Consider the following 14,140-nt stretch of genomic DNA (forward strand, 5'->3'; position numbering starts at 1 on the left):
AATCTGTAACAGAAATACGGAAATCTGTAACAAATGCATAAAAAAAGAAAACTCTTCAATAAACTTCATTTAAATTCTTTTAGTTACAATTCAAAGCTCTGTTAACAAATGAAGAGATAAATTGATAAAACCAAATATCTGCAACCATGTGCAGTTCTTTGATTTGTTCACTTCGACACTTGTTCAATATTTGGCCATAAAATTCACTCGAGTTTCATCCACAACAACTCCACCAGCCACCGTCAGTTCCATCCATTTCTTATGTATTTCAAATATCTGTACTCGTATACACATTGTCGCAGTCTAAGAAAACTCGCGTAGAAAGTCATGGTTGAAGGTACAAAGTGCATAAAGTGCAATTTTTCGATTAAAATTTTTAATAAAGTGCACCGCCACGGCACATGATACGCCCGTCACATATTGTTAACAGTATAGATTGTACCCATTAAATTTTTTTTTATATCGCCTTAATTAAATGTCACAGTGACCTTAAAGTAGGATGCGACACACTTTCTACCTAAGATGCATTAGTTGACCAATTTTGGTGATTCTAGGTCTAATAGTTTTCAAGTTATGAGCCGGACAAGTTTTTGCCATATATGGCCATATCTTCTTAATGAAAAGTCACAGTGACCTGGTTTTAATGTGCGACACACCTTCTACCCAAGATGTATCTACAGACAAAGTTTGATGATTCTAGGCCTTGTAGTATTTAAGTTACGGATCGGACACGAAAAAGCTAACAGACGGACGGACAGACGGATATCTTCTTAATGAAAAGTCACAGTGACCTGGTTTTAATGTGCGACACACCTTCTACCCAAGATGTATCTACAGACAAAGTTTGATGATTCTAGGCCTTGTAGTATTTAAGTTACGGGTCGGACACGAAAAAGCTAACAGACGGACGGACAGACGGACGGACATGAAATATTCACAATTATTCATGAAGAACAGGTACAGAACACTCTCTGAAAAAAATAAAATAAAATTGCAAATAAGAACAATTTTTTTAAAAAAAAACCCACAGCTAGACCCCATATAACAAGAGTGTTAAAGGGACTGGTTCACGATTTTTGAAAAAAATATTTTTCATATTTGATGTCAAACATTAAAAATATAACTGATTAATTGATTACAGCCAAAATTTTGAACTTCTGAACGCAAGAATAAAAGCAACATTTTAGCCTTAAATCTGTGTTATGTAAACAAAGACTCGAGTCTTTTCATGTATACAGACTAACCAGTGAAATGTTAATTTTGTAATATAAAGCATCCTAATTTTGCAAAGTTACGAATTTTAACTTTAATATGACACATTTTACCCCAAAAATGCTTGAAATGTGAAAGATATAATAAACTTAGATCGATATCCATTTCTTTTGAAAATTTCGTAAATATAACATACCGCAATCTTTGTTTACAAAACAAATAATAGATTCTCTAAAATGAGCTTCTGTAATGATGTATAACCTTGATTTTTATGTGAAATCTTTTAAATACATTGCTTATCCTTGGACGAATTTGGTTCCACTTTTTTGGCACGCTGTTTTTGGCTATATTTAGCTCTAAAACTTCATACTTATTTCGGATTTCAAAGATTTCGGTTGAGCATCACTGAAGAGACATTATTTGTCGAAATGCGCATCTGGTGCATCAAAATTGGTACCGTATAAGTTTTACATTATGACCCCTGGGTCGAGGCCTCTGCTGGTGGACTGTTAGTCCCCGAGGGTCTCTACAGCCCAGTAGCTAAGTACTTCGTTACTAGCTTGAAAATACGGATGTATATTTAATTGCTGTTATAAAATTTAGAAATTCATTTCAAAATTAAGGATTATCTCCCTCATGCATAGCTCTTATCCTTGAACGAATTTGGCTCCACTTTTTTGGCACGCTGTTTTTGGCTATATTTAGCTCTAAAACTTCATACTTATTTCGGATTTCAAAGATTTCGGTTGAGCATCACTGAAGAGACATTATTTGTCGAAATGCGCATCTGGTGCATCAAAATTGGTACCGTATAAGTTTTACATTATGACCCCTGGGTCGAGGCCTCTGCTGGTGGACTGTTAGTCCCCGAGGGTCTCTACAGCCCAGTAGCTAAGTACTTCGTTACTAGCTTGAAAATACGGATGTATATTTAATTGCTGTTATAAAATTTAGAAATTCATTTCAAAATTAAGGATTATCTCCCTCATGCATAGCTCTTATCCTTGAACGAATTTGGCTCCACTTTTTTGGCACGCTGTTTTTGGCTATATTTAGCTCTAAAACTTCATACTTATTTCGGATTTCAAAGATTTCGGTTGAGCATCACTGAAGAGACATTATTTGTCGAAATGCGCATCTGGTGCATCAAAATTGGTACCGTATAAGTTTTACATTGTTAAGCCGTTCTTGGCACGCTGGTTTTGACTGTGGATAACTCCGTTCACCTGATCAGGATAAGGGGCTCACGGCGGGTGTGACCGGTCAACAGGGGATGCTTACTCCTCCTAGGCACCTGATCCCACCTCTGGTGTGTCCAGGGGTCCGTGTTTGCCCAACTATCTATTTTGTATTGCTTGTAGGAGTTATGAGATTGATCACTGTTCGTTATCTTCACCTTGCATTAGACAATAGATTTTGATCATTAAAAGTGAAAAACAAAATTTTGGGGGAAATCGTGAATCAGTCCCTTTAAATTACACACATGTCTCTAATTGATGATACCATAGTTATTTTGATAGCTAGTAAATTCAACATTAAATGGACACTGTAAGCAAGAATCCTAATGTCTATCTAGAGCAAAATTAACCAGTCTATAAAATAAACCGTAAATTGCCTGTATACATACCGTAATATTTGCATTCTCCAGCTACATGTACATAAATTCTTTGTCAACTGTTGTAAAACGGTATTAAACATCAAATCCAATGGTTTCTTCGAATTCTTGTCTTGCTTCATGGCCTGACTCCAGTATGAATAACACACCCGATGCTTTTAAATTATGAACCCGATCTTTCTATAAGAGACTTTCTTTTCAAAGTGTAGGGGTAACTGAATATTTTTCTAAGTTCAGAGTTCCGTATTTTTTCCAGATGAATTTTTTCCCCTAAGTTCTGCATTTCCTATAGCATTTCTGATTGAAAATAGACTAAGTCCAACTTTCCGTATTTTTTCTGTATTTTTCCCCCCACATATTTTCCAGATTTTTTCCTCATTTCCTTACTTTCTTAGTTTCACCCATTTTCCCGTATTTTTTCTGCATCTAAAATACGGAAAAATACAGAAATATATGGAAATTGGAGATCTGAGGTGCGGGCTTCTCCTGTTTTAATATGCAAAGGAAAGAAAACGATGATTTATTCTTGTAAGCAAATTAATTGACTTTTACAAGTTTCGCGATAATATAAACAAATAATAAAGTTAAACTATCACTGAATAATGTGACTATGTAAGTTTAACACTCTTGTAATTCCGGCGTTGAGTGACGGTACATGTTGTCGTCCGGCACGTAGGCTATGTTGTATTCTCACAAAAAGGAGGTCACAAAGTACAAATTTGTTGTGCGCGCTGTGTGATTGGTTCGCAAAGACATTGTTTTGTCTCGGGATCATCCAAATGGTCTCGGGATTATTCGCGGACCAATCATACGACACGTTATGAATTCGTACTCTGTAACCTCCTTTTTGGCTGCCTGTGGAAAAGAAGAAGCCCTGTCCGATCAATGGACACAAGATTGTGACAAATAAAGAGATGAGATGGGTTTTGGATTGAAGAGACTTGTAGTATGACATCTCCCTGACCTGCCGCTCACCAACATTCCTTAGGTAATGCTGTAATTATTTGGAAAATGTGCCCCGAAACAGGGAACCCCTTTTTGTTTACAAACTTTTGTTTCATACCTTGTCTATTTTATTATTCCGGTAGAAGGTCACTCTAAAGCTTACAAAAAGCGTGAAACGATTACATAAATCGAAAGAGGGATGAGATAGACAAGGAATTCACTCATTTCAGAGAAAGTATTGCTACAAGTAAAATGATCCCAAAAGGGGGGGGGGGGGGTAGAAGTAATATCCATACTTCAGGTGCCTGTGACAACCAGGTACTGGACGACAAAATGTACCGTCACACACACTCAATAAGACCATTTCGATTTGCTGAACAGTGGCGGATCTAGAGGGGGTTACGGGTGTTGCACCCCCCTCTTTGGATTCGCTAAGAGAGAGAGAGAGAGAGCGAGAGAATGATTATATCTAGTTATTAACATCCTAGGCGATGGAAATTGTTTATACAATTGTGCGTCAACATATATATATATATAGCTAATAAATAGTTTAATATAAAATCTGCGTAAAATCTAGAGAATGTTAGCGTTCAATATTACTAACTTTGCATTGCGTAAATTGTATTCGCCCGAAACATTCCGAGTATGAGCGTTCAATATTGACGTTACCGTAACAACGTAAACAAGCCAAAATGGCAGACAACGGTCATCCGACATTCTCTCACCAGAGGGCGCGCTACGCAAGCTTCACTTTGTGTTGTGGAGCGTAGCGTAACGCCCTCTGGTGAGAGATTGGTCCTCCGAATCTGACAGAGCCGGTATTTAATATTTACTTGAGCAAAATGTTTTACTGTACAGAAATTATGATGTCCCCATTTACAAAATCAGTTGCTTATGGATCGCCAAATTAATATAAACTCAAATAATTGAAGATATCTTCAATTATTTGAAAATATCATCAATTCATTTGATGCGAACAACAATTGAATTAAAGATCTCTTCCAATAATTAATGATATCTTCAATTCTGAATTATTGCGCGCATTAATTGAATTGATGATAGCATTAATTCTTCAGCTGAATTGATGCGCGCTTTAATTGAATTAATGATATCTTCAAATGAATTAATGATATCAACAATTGAATTGATGCGCGCTACAATTCAATTGAAGAGAGCAATAACTGATATAATGCGCGCATTAAATCAATTGATGAGAGCAATAATTGAATTGATGCGCGCATTAATTCATTTGATGAGAGCAATAATTGATTTAATGCGCGTATATATATATTATATAAAACACTTCTTAGATTATTCAAATATTGTGCTACTCGGCTTTTTAAACATGGTGTCACTTAATTACAAGATATTCATCTCGTAATAACGAGGAATCTTCTCGTAATTACGAGATATGTACATAATGTATTCCATAATTACGAGATAATGGAATTTGCATTTATTTTGTTATGTGATACTAATAGGTTTTCATATTAACCCGAATTTCGACTTCACAGGTCAATAAGAGAAGAATACGAGGAAAAGTGGAATTTTTCCGAGGACGGTAAGGTGAACTCCGATAGACTGCGGATAGCAGCAGGCAAAAGCGTGGGATCTAGTAGTCCAATTATTACCAGGTTCATGATTTCTCATTTACATCAAGTCATATTACAGCTACCAATTGAAGAATACTAACGAATTGATGCCTGCTCTAACTAATTTGAACTCATATCCAGCGAAGTGTGTCGATAAGATAGTCACCATACATAATATTGGTATAATGCAATTAGTCTGACAGCGAATGTTGGTGTTTGTCTGTCTGTCTCATTGTAATAATTGGTGACGACTATAATTCCCTATATTTCTACATTACATAATATTACGGCCCGGTCAAAATATTCCATGTTTTGGTCTGTCTCATTGACCCTGTTGCAGCATCATACTACACCTCTGGTCATAAAGCCTATATTATCGATAAAGAACTAATTTAGATTACATGCTTTTATTGGATCTCCTAGTTACATGTAACTACATGTACACAAATAAACAAATTAAAGGTTTTGGTTTACAATATAAGAACACAAAATGCATCGCTTATATATGAATAGGATATCCTAAGGTTTATGGTTTGATATGATTTATATATTCAACAAGCCTTGCCGAAGGGATAGAAAACACACGGGTTGGATATGAATCATATTAAACCACAATCCGTGGATTTATCACATATCAACCCCCTCTGTTTATTCATTTACGTTACTGTATTGTTGGGACTTTTACTTCCGGGTATTTCATAAACAAACTACGTGAAATACGCCAGTTTCGAAATACGTTTGAGTTCGAGTTATTTCCCTTTGAAGAACTCTCGTACATAATAAGGCGCAAAACAACTTGTTTACATGCGGGAGTGGGACGAATATTCATCATTGCATAAGTAAATATACTCAGTATTTTTTTAATACGCTGTTTCGTCACCTGAATTCAACTGATACACAGATTAAGTTAGAAGTACTCAGGGAGTAATTAAATACATGAAATCTTTTTATATCACGTGATTTCGTTGGTCATAGGTATCATATCCAGTGTATTGCTTTCGAATATGGCATTGTTTTTAGAGGAGCTCTCCCTATAGGTAACACGTATATACATGTTTAAAAGGAAAATAATGAAAAATTAAACCATACCTATGGAACTTGAAAAGTTTGGTACCAATGGCGTCGATTCGAATATTAGCGCGTGGACATGTATTCCTCCATTTTGAATCTCGTCTACCCTAGTTCACGTCGTTCTGAGATGTTACACATAAAATCCGTAAAAGCATGTAAATCTTATTTTCTTAATCATATATAATCACTCCACGATTAACGCCATGCTTTTTGTTGTGGTTCAAACGCTATGTTTGTAAATTTGCTATATAACGACGCTGAATATGACGTCACAATATACTGTTACATCAATTGCGTTATATTTCCCGCGTTCAATATATAGGCGGATCAAATGTCCAATATTAGGATGCTTTGATACAGCTCCGTCCGCGTGCTAACTTCGGGTTGTTTTTGTCCTGTTTTGGATATAGATACTAATGTCAAAACTTTTTTGCTTCGCCCTCAAACACGGTCACGCCGTAAAACATATTATGTTTCTACTTTAGTAAAACATTTCTTTTCATATTATTTTGTATTTTTTAAATTTAGGCCTACATATCTAAAGAGAAGCCGTTTTTAATATATTTTATCGTCTTCCTCACTGACTATAGGTTCACTCTGTCCCACTTAGGCACTCAAAGTTCTACTAAATGTACCTCCTACACAGGAGAGCTCTTATCTCGAAACTGGCGTAATTGACGTTTGTTTGTGACGTCACAAACGATGTAGGAAAACATACAAACTCCCCAAGTTGTCTGATCATTGACTGGACCCCTATTATGGCCCATACCTAGCCGCAAGAGTCTACACTACCTATGTAAAGAAGCTTTTCGCTGGGTGAAAAAAATTAAACACGCCACCCTACTGCAACTATTTCCCAACTATCTGTAATATCTCCACGTGACCCTTCATTTGAATAAACTAAAATACCATTCACCCAAGGATACTTTGAACCAAGTTTGGATTAAGTGGTCTGGTTGTTATGGAGAAGTTGAAAATATGAAAAATTGTAGGTGTAAACGATGCCGACAATGGATAAGTCATATTTAGAGTCCATTAATAAGATCTTCATCTAGATGAAATTGAATCCTCTTCGTCCAGGGATGGTTTGTAAAGTTTAACGGAAATGTGAAAATTAGTGACGATAGACAGACATTTTTAATATCTGCCCAACTTGACCTTGCTCTAGCGCCTGGACCCATGAATTTAATTATTCTGATAAAGACCTCATTGTGCATTATAACCATGCATTCACACAGTCCTGCAAATTTCTTATCAATTGCACTATATTCTTAGCTCACGTGAGCTTTTCTTACCACTTTCTGTTTGGCGTCCGTCCGTCCGCTGAACATTTTCTACTTATTCTCCAGAACCACAGGGCTAATTTCAGCCAAACTTGCTTCCGTAAAGAGGATGAAAGTTTGTTCATTTGTTCAGATGAAGTGCCACATCCTTTTGGAAGTGGAGATAATTAAGAATTTTGTGGAATCTTTTAAAAAATCTTCTCGAGAACTACGAGGCCAGTTTCAATCAAATTTGGCACAGATCAACTTAAGGTGAAGGGGATTTAAGTTTGTTCAAAAGAAGGGGCGTAATCAAGAAAAAGCAAAAATAGGGTGGGGTAATTTAAAAATATTCTCAAGAATCACTGGTCCAGAAAAAAGAAGGACATTTACACGAAATCTTCCTGACAAATTGTAAATTCAAGGTTGTTCTAAGCTAAACCTCCCCCGGGGGTAGGATGGAGCCACAACAGGGAGTCAAAGTTTTAAATGGAGATATATAAGATAAATCTTTTTTTTAAAAGAACAGGGCCATAATTATTCATATTGATATATAATCTTTCCCAGGTAGTGCAGATGGAAGTGTTTTTATACCCCCGCAACAAAGTTGTGGGGGTTGTACTGGAATCGGGTTGTCCGTCCCTTTGTAGACGCAATGGTTTCCGGGCTCTAAAGCGTTATCCTTCTCACTTACAATCACCATATTATATATATGGACTACCGATGGGACGATGTTCTTTATCGAATTTGGGGTCAAAGGTCAAGCGCACTGGATATCGAAGTAGCAATATGGTTTCCGGGCTCTAAAGGTTATCCTTTCCACCTACAGACACCATATCATACATATAGACTACCCATGGAACGAAGATGTTCCCTATCAAATTTGGGGTCCAAAGGTCAAGCACGCTGGACATCGAAGTAGCAATATGGTTTCATCTCTTATCCATTTCTCCCTAGAGAAGAGACTACCTAAGGTTTTGTCATGCCATTTCTTTATTACACTCAGGAAAGAGGTCATTTATACATGTATCTATTAAAAACACCCTTGGAAGATTGGGGTAAGCGGGGGGGTATTCTTGGTGAGCATTGTTCACAGTACCTCTTTTTTTTTTTTGAATTTGTGGTCCCCGGGGCTAGAGTAGGGACACAATGGGGGATCAAATTTACATGAAAATATACATGTATAGGACAAAATTTCTTCTCAATAACAGCAAGGCCATGAAATTTAATACTCATTTTAATATGCAAGCATTCCTAGGTAGTGTAGATTGCCTTTTTTTTCCTTCAAATTGTGGTGTAGATTGCCTTTTTTTCTTCAAATTGTGGTCCCCGGGATTAGGGTGGGCCCACAATATAGGGTCAAAGTTTTACATGGGGGTATATGGGATAAATGTTTTAGAAAATCTTTTCAAGAACAACAGTGCCATAATTACTCATATTAATAATATAAGGATTGAAGTTTGTTCAAATTGAAGTACCCGGGGTAGGGTGGAGTCGCAATAGGAGATCAAAGTTTTTATGGGAATGTGTTTGGGAAACATCTTTAAAAATCTTCTCAATAACAGCAAAGCCATGAATACCCATAGTAATATGCAAACAACTTCAAGTTGTGTACAATTTAGGCTCCCCAGAGGTAGGATGGGGCCATAAATAGAGATTATGTTTGGTATGGAAATTTGATTCAAACAAGTTATTTTCAAGATTAACAGGGCCACACTAAATCACATCCAAATGTGAACGTTCCTACGTTTTTTAATGCTCTTTTTGTCCTGTCTGTCTGAAACTTGTCATAACTTTTGAATTGTGAGCGATGTGTATTTCTTGTGACAACATCCTTCTTTTTAATAATGCCAAACATTTTTTTACCTTGTGACCTTGACCTTTGAATTTGTTTTATTTTTAAAAACCTAACCTATGCAATATCTCCTGTTTTGTTTAAGGCAGGACTTTCATATTTTGTTTATAAATTGCTTATGGCAAGAAATTGCATTTGATGCCATGGTGTTTGACCTTGTGACCTTGAAGTTTGACCCAAATTTCAAAACTTTAACCTTGCTCATAATTTTTGAATTTGAATATTGAGTGATACAGTTTTCATACTTCCAATGTTTGTGACTTATTCTCACAGATGCTATAAATCTATATGATATTAGTGAAATCTGCCTTAGTTAAGTTTTAGACTAGTTAGAGAAGTTAAAACGGTTAGAATCGACACACGAAAGACGCAGACGAGAAAGTGTTGCACCCAAGTATTTCATTATTGGCAAAAACAAAGACTAACATTGGATTTTATTCCTTTCAAGAATCACCAACGATGGTAGAGAAAATGAAATGGAGGAGAACTTGACAAGTGTCAGTTCTGCCCTGAGCAATCTACGAAACATGGCTCTCGATATGGGGAGTGAGATTGACTGCCAGAACAGACAGCTGGACCGCATCAACTTTAAAGTCAGTATAGACTTCTTTTTTAAAATCTAACACCAGAGTAATGTCATCCTCCAGTTTTGTATAGCTCTGTCGACAAACCGGACAGAAATTCATCAGGGCAAAAATTACACAGTATGTTCATGGAACCCCTCAGTTTCATAGACAATCATCTCAAAAATACTTGCTATTTCAATACCAGCTATTTTACCATCCACAAGTGAATAAGTTTGTATATGTCCTATTGCAGGGAAAAACCAACGAATCCAGAATTCTGGTGGCCAACCAAGAACTGCAGAAATCATTAAAGAATACTTAACAACCACAAATTGCAGAAGTAATTAAATAATACTTAACAACCATGAACTGCAGAAGTCATTAAAGAATACTTAACAACCAAGAACTGCAGAAGTCATTAAAGAATACCTGAACTGTCTTCCTGTAGAATGAGTATTCTATGGATTTGTTCATGATTTGATTTCACACATCGTATATCATATATACTGTAGTTAATAAACCAAATATGATTATTCATTTTATATATATAGATAGATAGATAGATAGATAGATAGATAGATTGATAGATATATGTACATGTATAATGGAGAATGTCAAAGATGTTTGTAAGAAATAATTTTTACCCACTTTTGACAAAAAGTAGGGATTATTTTGTCTGTTGATGCACATGTAATATGTGCACATCTCCCGGTGATTGCTAAAGTAAAGTAAAATTAATAATTCTAAGAACCGCTAGTTCTTTTGTGAATAAATTGGCATGATTAGCCGTCCACGTGGCATCTTGTGAGAATTACATTTCCAATGTTTTTACATATCTCAACAAATTGTAATGATAGTAATTTCTTTATGAATGCGCTGCAATTGTAAACAACGTGCTTGTAAATCTGGATAAATATACATGTAGTGCGTCCATTTCAACAGGGAACTCCGATAGAAATGAAAGTAGAATGTAAACTTTCGTTTTGAAAATACACGAGAGTATGAATTGTGGCGCGTTTCATGAAGCCTGCCGACGTGAAGCGTTGCAGTCATACTCTCATGTATTTTCAAGAATATCAAAATGAAAAGGTTTGAATTCCATCAAAAAAATTCAAAATGACAGACAGCACCTCAAATGAGACAAAGAATACAGTACTACATTTTTGATATGTTGAACTCTGAAACGTACATGTATCACTTGCATTTGAAATGGTTTAAAGTAATTCCACCCTCCTGTGATGTCATCAGATTTTGCAAAATCAATGATTTATTTAGATTTATGCATAATAGGAACATAAATTTTGTTAGTCTTTTCCGATAGTAGTGTAAAAAATTTTGTTAAAAAAACTTTTCAAAATTCTAAGTTGTAGATGAATAGTCAATAATACGTTTTAAAATATTGAATCAAAGGGCAATGACTCTGTTTTTATTGATTTCTCTATCAAGTGTATTATGTGATAGATTTCCTTTATTTTTACAGACATTTCGTATATTTTTGTGAAGATACAGTTTCATGAAATTGTTATGAATGCCATTATATCTTCATAACCAGTTTGTATGAAATTTTGATAACACTGTTTAAGGAAAATTGCAATTTTCTGACGGTGATTATATGATTCTGTTTATGTACGTCTCGCATCTTTAAAAGTGTGATGACCTATGTATTTTATTTGATAATTTGTTAGTTTTAACTCTAATGAATGGAAATAAATACACTTTTAAAACTTGTATCAGATAAAACTGCGAGTATATGGATTTACCTTAATACAAATTAGAAATTAAAGGAGACAACCATCGCAAGCTCGACAAAACAAACACAACAACAACACCAAAAACAAAAACAAAAAAACAAACAAAAAACCCCCACCAAAATCAACACACAACAAAACAACCCGTGTATACGTACATGTAGTTATTTTCAGTATTCCAGAAGCAGTTAATGCTATTAACTTACTCTACAAGACGTTTTGAAAAACCATACTGCACATGAATTTGGATAAAAAGTTAAAGAACGGGCCATTGACCATTCAATGACACGACAGCAACCAACAGAAAGATAGAAATGAAAAGGAAATCGGATTGGTCCTATCACCCGCTGAAAATTCCCACCATATGACGTCAAGTGTACATCTGATGCTCCGGAGAAAAGAGAACAATCTCTCAGACAGAATCTGTCTTGATATCAGTGAGGTCACGCTTGTTATGTCTGTTCACATGCAATTTTTAGTGTTGCTTGCAACCCTTCCATCGGTTGTTCTATCTTTGACAATTCTAAAACCCGGTAAGTCTCGCTCAGTACTATGCTCATTTTGCCGTACGCGATATTCTTACTTGAAGCTTTTTTACAGCCGCCCTCTCATTCATGTCCTCTGTCAGTGCACGACACAATCAGACGGGACTCCGATGAAATTTCCTTCAAATAATCCGAATTCTGATCATGAAAATTGTAAAATTCTAGGTTACAGTGATGACAATGTGTATCACTACAGCAATATAAGTAAAGAAGAAGAATCGTATGACATCACCGGAAAGGATGGAACCGGAAGTGAATATGTTGACATAGACTGGGACGTCATACAAAAGGAAAAGGATCAACTGGTAAACTTTTCTTAAAATTGGTATCACATTATTCTCATTTTACGAATAGTAAATGGTGTTTTAAAACAATCACACATATAGATCAAACAGAATATTGAAAAAAATACCTGTAGATTAAAGAAAAAAAATTCAAAGATGACATTGCAACTGACCCGGAAGTCAATAGCGGAACAGGAAACGAAGACTTTATTCAAGCAGCAGAAGAATCTATGCCAGTTCCTTCAATGAACGTCCACATCATGGCGGTCATCGACTCCCAACTGTTTCGGAAATTCCTCATAAGGAACCAGAGAGACATTCGACAGACCCACAATGCTATAATCTTGTACTTCAGCATGGTATTTGCTATGGTAAGTACATGTGTGCAAAGTTCCGCTAACTGTATGGAAAGCAATTCTACTCAAGGTTGTGTAATATTTATTTACTGTTATTCGGTTAATTACTACAAACTATCAAAACAGATCTAGAGGTTATTCCTTCTACCTTCAGCACTTTTACATATACAAGTTTTAGTCACTGCTATTTGGTTTCTTTGCAACAAGACACGTGCTATAATATTGTCAAGAAACCCGCACAATGCTGGGGGTACATTTTCAGCTACATTTTTTCAACATAGTCGATACTTTCATACGTGGTAAATTGGACAGTTTATTTCTGTGACATGTAAGAGTCAACAAATGCCGACCTCTTGCATAAATTCAGAGCTCAGGTGTTATGAAACAGAAAAACATAAACAATAAAGTGAAAATGAGGTTTTAAGAAATACTAAGACACACATAGTGGACACCAATCCTGCACTGGGAATCATTTTTTCTTGTCGAAAGTCCCCTCTCCCTTGTAATTTCCGACATATCCAGAGGTGTCTGCCTTGTCCACACGACCCTCCGCCCCCTTGCCTTTCCCAGATTCGTCAAAGCGCTCTTTATGCGACCCCGTGTATTTGGAAGAGTCTGTCATGCGATCCACGCCTCCAGTTTTAGATGTTTCCTACATCAAATATAAACAATTAATGATTTCTTCTATTATTATACATCTACACAACAAATCGTGACAACTTAAGCGTGTTCAAACGATGATAGTTCTATTTTTTTCACTTTATCAAAATTTCAAGTTCATTTGATTATACATGACAGCTATCAAAGTACCGTTTTCTTAATTCCTAGATCAGCTGCAATGATTTTCTCAGCCAATAATTTTTCGTGTTTCTTGAACTCTTTCGTTTTCTTTGTAACGTCATCATACTGTATGGCAGATTCCGATATGAACTTTCGAATTTGTTCTTTATTTTCAAGGCTAATAGACCTAGAAAACACAGATTAATTTTGCAAGATTGAAAATAAAATTCATCATAATGATTAAAAAACTCAACTTAGAAATATCATAGACACGCGCAGTTGTGGGAGGTGTAGAGCGCTCTGGTTTTA

General features: G+C 35.8%; 3 protein-coding genes across 3 annotated transcripts in view; 2 read left to right on the top strand and 1 right to left on the bottom strand.

The window, feature by feature from the left end:
* Nucleotides 1-11,846, top strand: part of LOC125650628 (synaptosomal-associated protein 25-like) — a 17,412-nt gene extending 5,566 nt beyond the window's left edge. Inside the window, exons 6-8 of the mRNA XM_048879079.2 lie at nt 5,287-5,406; nt 10,001-10,145; nt 10,372-11,846. Coding sequence (XP_048735036.2) covers nt 5,287-5,406; nt 10,001-10,145; nt 10,372-10,440 — 334 coding nt within the window. The 3' untranslated portion in view covers nt 10,441-11,846. The remainder of the gene's footprint in view (nt 1-5,286; nt 5,407-10,000; nt 10,146-10,371) is intronic.
* Nucleotides 11,847-11,917: 71 nt separating this feature from the next.
* Nucleotides 11,918-14,140, top strand: part of LOC125651022 (A disintegrin and metalloproteinase with thrombospondin motifs 9-like) — a 17,657-nt gene continuing 15,434 nt past the window's right edge. The window contains exons 1-2 of the mRNA XM_056165515.1: nt 11,918-12,727; nt 12,838-13,066. Of these exons, the coding sequence (XP_056021490.1) occupies nt 12,231-12,727; nt 12,838-13,066 (726 nt within the window). The 5' untranslated portion in view covers nt 11,918-12,230. The remainder of the gene's footprint in view (nt 12,728-12,837; nt 13,067-14,140) is intronic.
* The window catches only part of LOC125650632 (tubulin polymerization-promoting protein family member 2-like), a 2,230-nt gene continuing 1,206 nt past the window's right edge, over nt 13,117-14,140 (bottom strand). Inside the window, exons 3-4 of the mRNA XM_048879089.2 lie at nt 13,862-14,018; nt 13,117-13,703 (exon numbers count right to left, since the gene is read on the bottom strand). Coding sequence (XP_048735046.1) covers nt 13,521-13,703; nt 13,862-14,018 — 340 coding nt within the window. The 3' untranslated portion in view covers nt 13,117-13,520. The remainder of the gene's footprint in view (nt 13,704-13,861; nt 14,019-14,140) is intronic.

This window comes from Ostrea edulis, chromosome 5 (genome assembly GCF_947568905.1).
Source record: "Ostrea edulis chromosome 5, xbOstEdul1.1, whole genome shotgun sequence".
Lineage (NCBI taxonomy): Eukaryota > Metazoa > Mollusca > Bivalvia > Ostreida > Ostreidae > Ostrea > Ostrea edulis.